Here is a 15,562-nt window from a genome sequence, read left to right as displayed (position 1 = left end):
GGAGTGGAGCTGGTGGAGGGCGGGGTGAAGATGGGGCTGAGGGGGGCTCCGTGGGGGGCAGGGGCTGTGGGGTGACAGGGTGGAGGGCGGGGTTGTGGGGGGCTCTGTTGGGGGGCGGGGGCTCTGTGGGGTGACAGGGTGGAGGGGCGGGGTTGCGGGGGGCTTTGTTGGGGGGCGGGGGCTCTGTGGGTGACAGGGTGGAGGGCGGGATTGCGGGGGCTCTGTTGGGGGGCGGGGGCTCTGTGGGTGACAGGGTGGAGGCGGGGTTTGCGGGGGGCTCTGTTGGGGGCGGGGGCTCTGTGGGGTGACAGGGTGGAGGGCGGGGTTGCGGGGGGCTCTGTTGGGGGGCGGGGGCTCTGTGGGGTGACAGGGTGGAGGGCGGGGGCTCTGTGGGGTGACAGGGTGGAGGGCGGGGTTGCGGGGGGCTCTGTTGGGGGGCGGGGGGCTGTGGGTGACAGGGTGGAGGGCGGGGTTGCGGGGGGCTCTGTTGGGGGGCGGGGGCTCTGTGGGGTGACAGGGTGGAGGGCGGGGGTTGCGGGGGGCTCGGTTGGGGGGCGGGGGCTCTGTGGGGTGACAGGGTGGAGGGCGGGGTTGCGGGGGCTCTGTTGGGGGGCGGGGGCTCTGTGGGGTGACAGGGTGGAGGGCGGGGTTGCGGGGGCTCTGTTGGGGGGGCGGGGGCTGTGGGGTGACAGGGTGGAGGGCGGGGTTGCGGGGGCTCTGTTGGGGGGCGGGGGCTCTGTGGGTGACAGGGTGGAGGGCGGGGTTGCGGGGGCTCTGTTGGGGGGCGGGGGCTCTGTGGGGTGACAGGGTGGAGGGCGGGGTTGCGGGGCTCTGTTGGGGGGCGGGGGCTCTGTGGGGTGACAGGGTGGAGGGCGGGGTTGCGGGGGGCTCTGTTGGGGGGGCGGGGGCTGTGGGGTGACAGGGTGGAGGGCGGGGTTGCGGGGGCTCTGTTGGGGGGGCGGGGGCTCTGTGGGGTGACAGGGTGGAGGGCGGGGTTGCGGGGGCTCTGTTGGGGGGCAGGGGCTCTGTGGGGTGACAGGGTGGAGGGCGGGGTTGCGGGGGGCTCTGTTGGGGGCGGGGGCTCGTGGGGGGGCAGGTGAGGGCGGGGTTGCGGGGGCTCTGTTGGGGGGCGGGGGCTCTGTGGGGTGACAGGGTGGAGGGCGGGGTTGCGAGGGGCTCTGTTGGGGGGCGGGGGCTCTGTGGGGTGACAGGGTGGAAGGCGGGGTTGCGGGGGGCTCTGTTGGGGGGCGGGGGCTCTGTGGGGTGACAGGGTGGAGGGCGGGGTTGCGGGGGCTCTGTTGGGGGGCGGGGGCTCTGTGGGGTGACAGGGTGGAGGGCGGGGTTGCGGGGCTCTGTTGGGGGGGCGGGGGCTCTGTGGGGTGACAGGGTGGAGGGCGGGGTTGCGGGGGCTCTGTTGGGGGGCGGGGCTCTGTGGGGTGACAGGGTGGAGGGCGGGGTTGCGGGGGGCTCTGTTGGGGGGCGGGGGCTCTGTGGGGTGACAGGGTGGAGGGCGGGGTTGCGGGGGGCTCTGTTGGGGGGCGGGGGCTCTGTGGGTGACAGGGTGGAGGGCGGGGTTGCGGGGCTCTGTTGGGGGGCGGGGGCTCTGTGGGGTGACAGGGTGGAGGGCGGGGTTGTGGGGCTCTGTTGGGGGGCGGGGGCTCTGTGGGGTGACAGGGTGGAAGGCGGGGTTGCGGGGGCTCTGTTGGGGGGCGGGGGCTCTGGGGGGTGACAGGGTGGAGGGCGGGGTTGCGGGGGCTCTGTGGGGTGACAGGGTAGAAGGCGGGGTTGCGGGGGACTCTGTTGGGGGGCGGGGGCTCTGTGGGGTGACAGGGTGGAGGGCGGGGTTGCGGGGGCTCTGTTGGGGGGCGGGGGCTCTGGGGGGTGACAGGGTGGAGGGCGGGGTTGCGGGGGACTCTGTTGGGGGGCGGGGGCTCTGTGGGGTGACAGGGTGGAGGGCGGGGTTGCGGGGGGCTCTGTTGGGGGGCGGGGGCTCTGTGGGGTGACAGGGTGGAGGGCGGGGTTGCGGGGGCTCTGTTGGGGGGCGGGGGCTCTGTGGGGTGACAGGGTGGAGGGCGGGGTTGCGGGGGGCTCTGTTGGGGGGCAGGGGCTGTGGGGTGACAGGGTGGAGGGCGGGGTTGCGGGGGGCTCTGTTGGGGGGCGGGGGCTCTGTGGGTGACAGGGTGGAGGGCGGGGTTGCGGGGGGCTCTGTTGGGGGGCGGGGGCTGTGGGGTGACAGGGTGGAGGGCGGGGTTGCGGGGGGCTCTGTTGGGGGGCGGGGGCTCTGTGGGGTGACAGGGTGGAGGGCGGGGTTGCGGGGGCTCTGTTGGGGGCGGGGGCTGTGGGGTGACAGGGTGGAGGGCGGGGTTGCGGGGGGCTCTGTTGGGGGGCGGGGGCTGTGGGGTGACAGGATGGAGGGCGGGGTTGCGGGGGGCTCTGTTGGGGGGCGGGGGCTCTGTGGGGTGACAGGGTGGAGGGCGGGGTTACGGGGTGCTCTGTTGGGGGGCGGGGGCTCTGTGGGGTGACAGGGTGGAGGGCGGGGTTGCGGGGGGCTCTGTTGGGGGGCGGGGGCTGTGGGGTGACAGGGTGGAGGGCGGGGTTGCGGGGGCTCTGTTGGGGGGCGGGGGCTGTGGGGTGACAGGATGGAGGGCGGGGTTGCGGGGGACTCTGTTGGGGGGCGGGGGCTCTGTGGGGTGACAGGGTGGAGGGCGGGGTTGCGGGGGCTCTGTGGGGTGACAGGGTGGAAGGCGGGGTTGCGGGGGACTCTGTTGGGGGGCGGGGGCTCTGTGGGGTGACAGGGTGGAGGGCGGGGTTGCGGGGGGCTCTGTTGGGGGGCGGGGGCTCTGTGGGGTGACAGGGTGGAGGGCGGGGTTGCGGGGGCTCTGTTGGGGGGGCGGGGGCTGTGGGGTGACAGGGTGGAGGGCGGGGTTGCGGGGGCTCTGTTGGGGGGCGGGGGCTGTGGGGTGACAGGGTGGAGGGCGGGGTTGCGGGGGCCTCTGTTGGGGGGCGGGGGCTCTGTGGGGTGACAGGGTGGAGGGCGGGGTTGCGGGGGCTCTGTTGAGGGGCGGGGGCTCTGTGGGGTGACAGGGTGGAGGGCGGGGTTGCGGGGGGCTCTGTTGGGGGGCGGGGGCTCTGTGGGGTGACAGGGTGGAGGGCGGGGTTGCGGGGGCTCTGTTGGGGGGCGGGGGCTCTGTGGGGTGACAGGGTGGAGGGCGGGGTTGCGGGGGCTCTGTTGGGGGGCGGGGGCTCTGTGGGGTGACAGGGTGGAGGGCGGGGTTACGGGGTGCTCTGTTGGGGGGCGGGGGCTCTGTGGGGTGACAGGGTGGAGGGCGGGGTTGCGGGGGGCTCTGTTGGGGGGCGGGGGCTCTGTGCGGTGACAGGGTGGAGGGCGGGGTTGCGGGGGGCTCTGTTGGGGGGCGGGGGCTGTGGGGTGACACGGTGGAGGGCGGGGTTGCGGGGGGCTCTGTTGGGGGGCGGGGGCTCGTGGGGGGCAGGTGGGGGGGGCTGGGCAAGCTGCTTGCGCTGTTTACATTCAGCTGCTTCCAGGGTAACCGCTGCCTCCGCGTCCCCTGCAACCTGGCGACGAAAGAAAACTTCCCCTTACGGCCACAACGCAGCGCTCCCCGGCAGCCCGTGCTCCGCAACTCACCCGCTACGCCCTGTAACCGACGTAAATAACTTCGGGAATACGCTTCCCCGCCCTTCGCAAACCACCCCCTAGCTCCTGCTAGGGCTTAACAGCGGTTACTAGGATACTTCGTTTTCACCTAATCAGTGTGACATTAGTTCATTGCCAAGGGAAACAGCCAATCACTCGCCATATCAATCATTCAATCGAGCCAATGAGGAGAGCCCTGAGGAGGGAGATTGCTAATTGTGACGCACAGGTAGTTGAACAGTCTGACCAATAGAGAGCGGACTGGAATTGGGCGGGATTAGCAATTTGAGTGACACCGTTTTAACCGACGGGAGAGTTCTTATTTTGCTGAGCCTCGTTCTGAGCGGCCATTAGTGGCTGTCGGCAGGGGCTGTGGGCGGGGGCAGGAGCGGTGCGCGCGCAATCCGTTGGTATATAAGCGGTGGCGGTTGGCCGCTGTGACGCAGCTACTGTGCGGATTGCTGCGTGACTGTCGCCGTTGAAGGGTGTTGGGTGCCGCCGCCGCCGCCGCCATGAGGGAGATCGTGCACCTGCAGGCCGGGCAATGCGGGAACCAGATCGGGGCCAAGGTCAGTTCTGCCTCCGCGGCGGGCTGGGGGGTTGGTCCGGCCCCGCCGGGGAGGAACGGCTGCCGCAGGGTGGGGGAGGGTTGCCCCGCCCCGCCTGACCCGTGCGTCTGTTGCAGTTCTGGGAGGTGATCAGCGACGAGCACGGCATCGACCCCACCGGCACCTACCACGGCGACAGCGACCTGCAGCTGGAGCGCATCAATGTCTACTACAACGAGGCCACAGGTAGGGCCCGCCCCGCCCCCGCCCCTCCCGGGCGCCCCTCCCCCCCGGCGGCCCCGCGCTCACGCGCTTCCCTCTCTCGCAGGTGGCAAGTACGTGCCGCGCGCGGTGCTGGTGGACCTGGAGCCGGGCACGATGGACTCGGTGCGCTCCGGGCCTTTCGGGCAGATCTTCCGGCCCGACAACTTCGTCTTCGGTAAGCCGGGGGCCTGCGTGGGCCGGGCCGGCGGCGGGTCTGCCCGCGGGCACGGGGGCCGCGAGGCGGCGGGTCTGGCCGCGAGGGGGGAGGGCGGCGTTGGCAGCAGCGCGGTAAACTGTCAAGCATCCGCCTTCAGTTGGAGCTGGTCGGCGGCAGATAAAGGGGAGGTTCTGGGCGCACCTCTGACAAGCGAGTTCAGGCTGCACCGGTTAGTGCAGGGAACAACAGTGAATTTGGGGGGTGCAAAGCGAACCCTTTTGAATGCTAAGTAGTAAGAAATATTTTTCTTGAGTGGCATCTTGTACCTGGGTTGCAATGAGAGGAAGTACTTCGGGGGGAGGGATTGCTCAGTGGTTTGAGCATTGGCCTGCTAAACCCAGGGTTGTGAGCTATTGTGAGGGGGCCATTTAGGGATCTGGGGCAAAAATTGGGGATTGGTCCTGCTTTGAGCAGGGGGTTGGACTAGATGACCTCTTGAGGTCCCTTCCAACCTGACATTCTGTGATTCATGGGTGGGTGTGGGGGCTTTCACTGGCTGTGCAATCATTTGGGGCTCATCCTTCATTTTGCTTGCAAGCAAATGGCTTGCTGTGTTAATCTGATGTGAAAATGGCTCTTTTCCAGGTCAGAGTGGAGCAGGAAACAACTGGGCAAAGGGCCACTACACGGAAGGTGCAGAATTGGTTGACTCTGTGTTAGATGTTGTAAGGAAAGAAGCAGAAAGCTGTGATTGTCTTCAGGGCTTTCAGCTTACCCACTCTCTTGGTGGTGGCACTGGGTCTGGCATGGGCACCCTCTTAATCAGCAAGATTCGTGAAGAGTATCCTGACAGGATCATGAACACTTTCAGTGTTGTGCCATCTCCTAAAGTATCGGACACTGTAGTGGAGCCCTACAATGCCACTCTTTCTGTACATCAACTTGTAGAGAACACAGATGAAACCTATTGTATTGATAACGAAGCACTATATGACATCTGTTTCAGAACCTTGAAGTTAACTACTCCAACATATGGTGATCTGAACCATTTGGTGTCAGCAACCATGAGTGGAGTTACCACCTGCTTGCGTTTTCCAGGTCAGCTTAATGCTGACTTGCGTAAACTAGCAGTTAACATGGTTCCTTTCCCCCGTTTGCACTTTTTTATGCCTGGCTTTGCTCCACTCACCAGCCGTGGGAGCCAACAATATCGTGCTTTAACTGTACCAGAGCTCACACAGCAGATGTTTGATGCAAAGAACATGATGGCTGCCTGTGACCCACGTCATGGCCGCTATCTCACAGTAGCTGCAGTTTTTAGAGGCCGCATGTCAATGAAAGAGGTGGATGAACAAATGCTTAATGTACAAAACAAGAACAGCAGCTACTTTGTTGAATGGATTCCCAATAATGTTAAAACTGCTGTCTGTGATATCCCACCCCGGGGCCTGAAAATGTCTGCTACATTCATTGGTAACAGTACAGCTATCCAGGAGTTATTTAAGCGCATTTCTGAGCAATTCACTGCTATGTTTCGCCGAAAGGCTTTCTTGCATTGGTACACTGGAGAGGGCATGGATGAGATGGAGTTCACTGAAGCTGAGAGCAATATGAATGACTTGGTATCTGAGTATCAGCAGTACCAGGATGCCACAGCTGAGGAGGAGGGGGAGTTTGAGGAGGAAGCTGAGGAAGAGGCAGCATAAAACCTGTGCAGTAGCTACTCCTGTAAATTATGTTTAAAGCTATATGAACGCCCTTCTCATTCAGAAACTTGTCTTTATTCATGTCTTTACTGTGTACCTTCCACTTCTGTTTGCTGATGACTTCATATCAAATGCTGTACAGACACCACAATTAAAGCATTTTTCACAGCGCAGAGTTTTGTGTCTGCCCTTTCTGGTAGGCTTTCCGGGTATTGTTCCCAAATGTTAAGGCATAGCTGTGTCTGAAGGCTGGAAAACAAAATATTGTAGTTTATTTTTGCATAAGTATTTGCCTATTTTGCTCTTGATTTTAGTTGGAGAAAATACTAGAACAAAAATAGCTTTACATGTACTACTGTGGGTAAGACTCAAATAAGGATGTCTACTTGCAGTGTCCACTTGCTCATTGGACTGAAATAAGACTACTGCCAGAGGTGTGGAGTAGTTGTGCATCTAGTGAACTGAAATGCATAATTATAAATACACTTTCCATGTGTTAGTTTAGAGAGAACTTACTAAATACCTCTATTGAATACTCTATGCTGTAAATGTTTGCAGTATAATTAGTGGATGGCTTCAAAAGACTAGGTTTGTACTCCACTTGTGTTGTCCCAGCTCAGTGAAATGCAAGGACTTTGTATTTTAAAAAAATTTAACTTGCTTTCAAGAACACCACCGCTTCAATTTTGCAGGTTTGCCTGGTTTTTGGGGGGGGGCTTTTTTCAGGTGAAGAGAGCCTGAAATGCCTTCCTGCTGGCTGATAATGCAAAAGTGATGCCCAAGATTCAAATTAGGTGCCTATTAATTTGGGGCTTTTTTGGAAGGAGAGGAGCCTGGGTTATCATGTCTGATTAATATGGGGGAATCTTCTATTATAATTTTTTTGAGGTAAAACAGGTGAAACCTGAATTTTTTAATGATGCCTTTCAGGTCTTATCTGGCTATCATTACAGCAACAAAGCAGCTTCTATGTCACCTTTAAGAGTTGAGCACTGTCTAAAGTGCTCAGAGAAATGAGAGCCTTGACCAATATGGGGGAAGTCAATATACTCAGGGCTGGAGCCCAGAGACTGAGGTGCATAACTGCCTCTAGGTGCCTATTGCAAAAATTCCTCTCCGCTGCCACTGAATCCTGTAGGTATCTAAACTCAATGGGCCCTTAAATTTTTGCAGTAGACGCTTCCTGGGCAGCTGCTTTTGTCAGTGTACGCGCTCTGCTTCCCAGTGAGGGAGTAGCTATGTCAACATGAAAAGTCCTTTCAGCATAACCATCAATAGCAGGGATTAGGTTGGTTTAACTTGCTCAGGGGTGTAGTGTGGTTGTCTTGTTTCATTTTTTTTTAAATGAGTGATGTAGTTACACCACCCCAATTTCCTAGCATAGACCTGGCCTAAGTTTCTGCTTTTGGGTATGCACCGTGCAGCAGTTCATGAATATGGGGAACTCCTGTGGGCCCTAAGGTGGCAGGTATACTTGCATGTTGCTTAACTCTATAGAAAATAGCTGGGGGCAGATGAAGGAGCTTTTGGTTTTTAGCCTAGTGTTTAAGGTTGTTATGGGGGAGACCCCCCCGTTGTAGTCCCCCCTTCTGCCAGATAAGGCAAAGAGCCAGGCATCCAGTCCCCCTGCTCCAATGTTTGTTTAGCCAAAGTGGACCAGCTTCAACAGGAGAGACTGATAGAAGTGCACATCAGAATATCCCCTAGTCCAGTGGTTTGGGCACCCTCCTAAAGGCATACAGAGTCAAGCTCGAATCTCTTCCCAGCTGGAAGAGGGGAGACTTGAAGTGGGAGTCTTTCACAACTCAGGTGGGTACCTTAACCACTTGGCTAAAAGCTAGCGGGGAGTAGCTCCTGCTGGCAGCTTCCTGCAGAGGAAGCCTGACTCCAGCAGAGGGCTCGTAGAGAATCCCAAGCAGAACTAGGCACCTCTCTTCAGCCTGGACTTTCTCAGGGGGTTCATGCCTAATCACATTTTCCCCCCTCTTGGCATCTATTGGCTAGTTCAGGTGGCTGTATGTGCTGGCTTGTGTGAATCCCATTCTTAGGGAGCCTGAGTGCTGAATTCAGATTTTGTGAATCTCAGTGGTTTTCCAAATGCCTTGGTCCCCAATCCTTTGATCCTTTTTTGCCTCTGTGGCACCAGGCTTCTCATGCAGACCTCTAGCTGCAGAGTTTTTTGGAGTGAAATTTTCACTTTTTCAAACTTTTTCAAAATTTCTAACAGTTCAGCATTGTCTAATTCCCCTTTGGACCCCAGGACTGCTTTTGTTGCTTGGAGAGATTGTTTCCTTGGCTCTGCTTCCCCTTTGAGGCATTTGCAGGGGCTGGTGCCCCCTGCAGGCTTCAGGAGAGAGGTGGGCCAAGAAAACCCCGTGGCAAAAGGAAAGGTTTGTGTACCATGCTCACTCTTCTGCTTGTTGAATGACTTGATGGGGAGCTTGGCTGGCTCTGGGGATAGTGCAGTTTCTCTCAAGTCAATCAGGGGTGGAGGGGTCATCTTGGGCCCCTCTCCCCCAGGTGGGAAAGGAGGTAGGCAGGATTGGAAAAACTGGCTCTGGGGCAGGCAGCTCCTCACCTCTGTGATGGGAGTGATGCCAGAGGGGTTCTGCACTAAATGAAAGAAGGCACCGAGATCTTGCATCAGCAGCTGTGCTGCCTGCAGAGCTCAGCTGGACCATGGATGAAGGGCACTGAATACAGCATGGGCACTTCCAGCACTGGAGAAAGCAGTTAAGGATGTTGGGGCCAAACTTCCTCTACTGCAACCCCACTCATACCCCATGAGGCCTCCACAGGAAACAGACTCAGCTGCCTCATGCAGATCTCATGCAAGAGAGAGAGCTGAAGCTTTTGGGGAGTTCATCCCTGTATCTCCTTTCAGATGCACAGAAGGTTCCATATGTAGGGAGGAAGGCAATAAGACTAGCCTCTTTGAGGACAGGGAGATCATAGCTGCTTGAAATATTTTTGGAGCAATCCTTGAGCCTAATTTCACTCCCTGCTCTGAAGCAGGATTATGGGGACAAACTCTGAGAGTGGAAATCAAATCAGAAGTGAGCTGCAGCTCACAAAAGCTTATGCTCAGATATATTTGTTGGGCTCTAAGTACTCCTTTTCTTTTTGCAAATCAAAACGGTTTCCCCTTCTCATGCTCGCAGAGGGCAAAAGGTCAGATCAGTGCAGGAAAGAGCAGCCCATGGATGGGCTGGTTCTAGCCCTACACATCGGGAATTCTCCTTGGGAGAAGAAACACCTACCACACCACCTTGCTGCAAGGCAGTAGTCCTGAGCTCCTCCACCCAGTAAGTGGAGAATGGGGTGCCAAAGTGGGGCACTTTAATGGTAAAAACAAGAGGACTTGTGGCACCTCAGACTAACAAATTTATTAGACCATAAGCTTTTGTGGGCTACAGCCCACTTCATCGGATGCATAGAATGGAACATATAGTAAGAAGAGAGATACACATACAAAGAAGGTGGAAGTTGCCATACAAACTGTAAGAGGCTAATTAAGATAAGCTATTATCAGCAGGAGAAAAAAACATTTGTAGTGATAATCAAGATGGCCCACTTAGACAGTTGACAAGAAGGTGAGAGGATACTTAACATGGGAAAATAGAAGTTTCTCTTTGAGAAAGATAGAGGGACACAAACCAGTTTCATATAGGATGGGCTGATTTTAATAACGGGGAGGGATAGCTCAGTGGTTTGAGAATTGGCCTGCTAAACCCAGGGTTGTGAGCTCAATCTATTAGGGAGTCATTTAGGGATCTGGGGCAAAAATTGGGAATTGGTCCTGCTTTTTTGAGCAGGCGGTTGGACTCTATGACCTCTTGAGGTTGCTTCTAACCCTGATATTCTATGAAATAAATTTTAATCTCTTGCTTTTGTGCTTTTTTGTTATAGTCTTAAAGAGAGATTGATTCTCAATGGCTGGTATAATTTGGTGCTTTTAGCTAACCAAAGGGATAGACTGTATACATATTTATTGAAGCAATTATATAGCTTAACATACATTCATTAGATTCTTCATTTTTATATTTTTTTATTATGTTAGTAAATGGTACAATGGTCCCTGTACTGGGACCAGTGCTGTTCAACATATTCATAAATGATCTGGGAAGGTGGGTGAACAGTGAAGTGGCAAAATCTGCAGACAATACACAATTACTCAGGATAGTTAAGTCCAAAGCTGATTGTAAAGAGTTACAAAAGGATCTCACAAAACTGGGTGACTGGGCAACAAAATGGCAGATAAAATCAAGTGATAAGTGAAAAGTAATGCACATTGGAAAACATAATCCCAACTAGAAAAGGAGTACTTGTGGCACCTTAAAGACTGGCAAATTTATTTGAGCATAAGCTTTCGTGAGCTACAGCTCACTTCATCCTGCATCCGATGAAGTGAACTGTAGCTCACTAAAGCTTATGCTCAGATATATTTGTTAGTCTCTAAGGTGCCACAAGTACTCCTTTTCTTTTTGTGAATACAGACTAACACAGTTGCTACTCTGAAAATAATCCCAACTATACAGACAAAACGATAGGGTCTAAATTAGCTGTTTCCACTCAAGAAAGAGATCTTGGAGTCATCATGGATAGTTGTATGAAAACATCTGCTCAATGTGCAGCAGCAGTCAACAAAGCGAACAGACCTGTTAGGAAAGGGCTAGATAATAAGACAGTAAATATCATAATGCCACTATATAAATCCATGATATGCCCACACCTTGAATACTGTGCACAGTTGTGTTCGCACAATCTCAAAAAAGGGATATTAGAAATGGAAAAGGTACAGAGAAAGGCAACAAAACTGCTTAAGGGGATGGAACAGCATCCGTGTGAGGAGAGATTAAAAAGACTGGGACTGTTCTGCTGGGAAAAGAGATGATGAAGAAGGGATTGGGTAGAGGTCTATAAAATCATGACTGGTGCGGAGAAAGTGAATAAGGAAGGAACAGTCATTTACCTCTTCACATAAAACAACCAGGGGTCATTCAATGAAATTAATGGGCAGCAGATTTAAAACACACAAAAAGGAAGTACTTCTTCACACAATGCACATTCAAGCTGTGGAACTCATTGCTGGTGGATGTTGTGAAGGCCAGAAGTATAACTGGGTTCAAAAAAGATTTACATAAGTTCATGGAGGCTAGGTCCATCACTAGCTATTAGCCAAGATGGTCAGGGATACAACGCCATGCTCTGGGTGTCCCTAAGCATCTGCCTGCCATAGGCTGGGGCTAGACAACAGGGGATGGACCACTTGATAATTGCTCTCTTCTGTTCATTCCATCTGAAGCATCAGGCACTGACCACTGGCGGAAGACAAGATACTGGGTTAGATGAATCATTGGTCTGACCTGGTATGGCCACTCTTATGTTCAGATGATTAATCTTCCACTTTTCCTTCATATCCTAGGCTGTTTACAGGGCTTACAGCTTAGGATGTTTTGGAACTTTTGTAGCATTTGGGATCAGTGCAAAGGGAATGCTGCTTCCATGTCACACTTCTCAAAGTGGATTTGGCTGTGTGCTTTGAGACTAGTTATACTTCAGACTCTAAATTCTTAACTGAAGGGCAGCAAATGTGCACTTTGCTAGTCCTCCTGAAGCCTGTAGTTCAACAAGACTCCGGCCTGTCTTGTAAACAAGAAGGCCAGACTGCATTCACTCTAGGTTCCAGAGGCGGTCCCTTTCAGTACCAGAAGGCACAGCCCAGCACCTAAACTGACAACGGCTGCATTTCTCAAATTTTTCCACTGAGCTCCTCACTCATGACCTCAGCTGTCAGGTCTTTACCAGATGTGCCTCTTTTTAATGGATGTTGTTGCCAACTTCGAGTACAAGTCCGCTGAATCTTCTGTTTTGCACCCTGTTTCCACAACCATGAATACGTCCCAACCACCTTCCCCATCATAGCCCCGGGAACCTGCTCTAAAATTATAACAAACCACCTGCCAGTTCCATAGCTGCTGGTTATTGCTCATCTCTGCTTGAAATCATGAGACAGTCCTTATACAGATGTGTAGATCTGTGGACACATATTGTCCCTTTAAGATTATGGGAGGCTCCGAGAACCACAGTCGCCTGTATTTGCAGTTGGAATTTCAGTCCTGCTTTTTTCTCCTCTCTGCTTATGCTTAATTTTTTCCTGTTTCTATGTTGCTCTCTCTCACTCTCACATTGTTTCTTTTCTCCTCTCCCATCAGTTTGGGGAAGATCTCAATTTTTATCTACAGAAGGGAGGGGAGTGAGGGAAGCCAGCTACTGAGAGTAGGTGGGGAGGACATGGCAGATGGCTCCACCCTGGGAAGGGGCATCGCAGCAGTTCCTATTGCTGTTCCTTGGCAGCTGGTGCCCTGTGCTTCCCCCCCCCCCCCAGCCTGTGTGCTGATGCTCCCTGCCCAGGTGCTGCTGCCCTGTCCTCCACCCCGGCAGCAGGTGCCGCACCCCGAGGCCAGGTGTCTCCTCAAGGACCCTCAGTGGCAGGAAGGTGGGGAGAGCAGAACTCTTCCTAGTTGCTCCCCAATGGCCAGCCTGACCTAATGTGCCATGGTGGCTAGTCCAGCCTTACCTCCTGATCCTGTTCTCACCTTTGTGAGATAATGTGGGGGCAGAAAACATGGTGGGGGGTGGGGATGGAAGGGAGCATCAGCCCCCCAGTATTTCCATTGCGGGGGCACTAGCTCCTCCCACCCAGTTCTGGGGCCCCAAGCTGCAGTGCAATTTCCTCTGGTTAAAGAGGCACACACAATTGTTGAAATCAGTTCACAGTTTAGGCATGCTGTTTGAGTCCTTGCTGACACTGAGTTTTCATCGAGCAGTCTCCGCAAGTCAAGTGTGTGCAGCTGGCTGGGAGACTGGGTGCTCCCATTCTTGTGGCTGATATCTTGGCCTGAGTAATACACACGTATTGCCGTTCAGCTGGACAACAGCAGTGCACTCTAGCTGGGCATGAAGCTATCAACCCTGAGGATACCTGATATATGACAGAAATGTCCTGGGCAGGGGTTGCTGTCAATAACTCCATACCTTTGGCACAATGGAATTATCTACAAGAAGGGAAAAATTCCTTTGTGCAGGAAAAGTTTTTTTTTTTCCTGAGACACCAGTCCAAGGCTGTGGAATGGACTCATGCAGGATCTAAGAACTCACTGTTATCCATGCCTCAGCTTCAACTAGACAATGAGAAAGCCACTTGATGGCATCTTCAAGGATGGCTGAAATGGAAAATGAAGTTGGATGCTATATTTAAGGCATTTCACGCCATGCCTTCTTGTACATTGAAGAGGAGAGGTGGCAGAGTAGAACTCTGTGGTGGAAATCCATGTGAGATCACCTTTGGGGCAGGAAGACAATTGCCCAGTAAAGAAACAAAGCCAAAATCGAGCATCCTCATTCCTGTCAGGCTCCACCGGCAAGATATAAGCATCTCATGATCACAGGCAGCTGACAGGTCTTAGAGCCACTTTTTTAGTATTTATCCATGGTGGAACAGTCATTGGGCCAGAAAGAATGAGACACAGAGAATGATTTTGTAGTCTATGATTTTGTAGTCTAGTAGTTAGGGCAGCCACCTATGAGGTGGGAGACCTGGGCTCCAGTCACTCTTTCATTAGTTATCCACAGTGCATTAGTGAGAGAGCACCATGTCAGAATATCCCCTAGCTCAGTGGTTAGAGCACTCTCCTGAACAAAAGGAGACCATGGTTCAAGACCTTTCACTCCCTTGGCTCCCACATCCCAGATGAGTGTTCTGACCAATGGGATACATGTTTTTAGTGGACGGCACCACCTTCTCTCCTGTTATTTAATGTGGAATGAGGCAGGCCGTCTACCTCGTTGCCTCAAGAAATGCCTTAGACATTTAACATGGACTGCTAAGCAGAGATGGGCACCTGCCTTCAGCCTGGAGTTAGGTGCCTATCTCCAAGAGAGGGGCAGGGTTTAGCACACACCTGTCTCATCAACATCTCCCATTGGCTAGCTTAGGTGGCTCCTGGCTAAGCCTTTTGTGGATCACATTCTAAGGCACCTGTCTTTGCTCATTCGTTGTATAGGGAGCCTGGGTGCCTAACAGCTTGGTGGATCAGTGTTATTCCTGATTTTTCTATGGACAGCGACACTCAGCATTGCAATGCATAAGTTCCTTCACGGATCCCACTGCAGGTCCACAGAATTTTTATTTCATAATCAACTTATATGCAACCTCGCTTGTTCTAATGGAGTCTTCTCCTGGTATTATAAAAATAACGTCTTAAGACAAGAGTCTCCCTAAGGATGATAACCTATTATCTTGCAAAGTTATTTTTCAGTATCAGGCCTCTTCCTGGCCAAAGCTGAGAAACAGTACACTATTATCATCCTTCTTTACCTGTCAGCTGCCTTTGACAGTGGCGATCATGCTCTTCATCTTGAAATCTTGTCCTTTCTTGGCTTTTGTGACCATGCACACAGGTTCTCCTTCTACCTTTCTAATTGCTTCTTCAGCATTGCCTCCTCATCCCCCCCAACCTTCTGTGTGGGTTCCACAGGACTCTGTGCTTAGTTCCATCCTCTTTTCGTAGTTCCCTACACTTACACAGGCCTATCTCCACACTACCCATCTCTTATTCACTATCAAGATGTTGATGCCTGATTCTGCTCTGCCAGTGATACCTATTTATTCAATTTTCAAGTGCTATCTTGCATGCTGCGCCTCAGGCTTGGAAGCAGCATACTTAGACTTCTGCAAAAGTTTAAAAAAAAGGGGGAGGGATAGCTCAGTGGTTTGAGCATTGGCCTGCTAAACCCAGGGTTTTGAGTTCAATCCTTGAGGGGGCCATTTAGGGATTGCTTTGTCCTGCTTTGAGCAGGGGGTTGGACTAGATGACCTCCTGAGGTCCCTTCCAACCCTGATATTCTATGATTCTACCTCCTTCAAAACTCTCCCCTTTACAGTGATATCTCCAAAATATGAACAGTGGTTAGGCAGCTGGTGTGCTGTAACAATGACCTGTCCTGCTGAACAGAACTGACTCTCTGTTTCTTGGTGTTTCTCCCATCTGTTTGTTGCATCCAGCTGTTGTCTCATCATATTTAGATTGTTAGCTCTATTAGATGGACCATCTCTTTGTTTGTAAAGGCCCAGAACAATGGGACTTGCATGGGTGATCCAGGACTCAGGCAACCACATACAAATAATTATAAAAATAATCTCAGTGATTTATGTTTGGTCAGAGAATAA

General features: G+C 53.8%; 2 protein-coding genes across 2 annotated transcripts in view; one reads left to right on the top strand and one right to left on the bottom strand.

Moving 5' to 3' along the window:
• Positions 1 to 4,006: 4,006 nt before the first annotated feature.
• Positions 4,007 to 6,505, top strand: TUBB4B (tubulin beta 4B class IVb). Its single transcript, XM_037879735.2, has 4 exons — positions 4,007 to 4,224; positions 4,341 to 4,449; positions 4,532 to 4,642; positions 5,270 to 6,505. Exons 1-4 carry the CDS (start codon positions 4,168 to 4,170, stop codon positions 6,328 to 6,330), a joined length of 1,338 nt encoding a protein of 445 aa, XP_037735663.1. The 5' UTR covers positions 4,007 to 4,167; the 3' UTR covers positions 6,331 to 6,505.
• The window catches only part of FAM166A (family with sequence similarity 166 member A), a 58,522-nt gene continuing 49,453 nt past the window's right edge, over positions 6,494 to 15,562 (bottom strand). The window contains exon 8 of the mRNA XM_043530334.1: positions 6,494 to 6,579. Within this exon, the coding sequence (XP_043386269.1) occupies positions 6,494 to 6,579 (86 nt within the window). The remainder of the gene's footprint in view (positions 6,580 to 15,562) is intronic.

This window comes from Chelonia mydas, chromosome 16 (genome assembly GCF_015237465.2).
Source record: "Chelonia mydas isolate rCheMyd1 chromosome 16, rCheMyd1.pri.v2, whole genome shotgun sequence".
Lineage (NCBI taxonomy): Eukaryota > Metazoa > Chordata > Testudines > Cheloniidae > Chelonia > Chelonia mydas.
The sequence above is the reverse complement of the archived record's forward strand: the minus strand, read 5'-3'. Positions and strand labels throughout refer to the sequence as shown.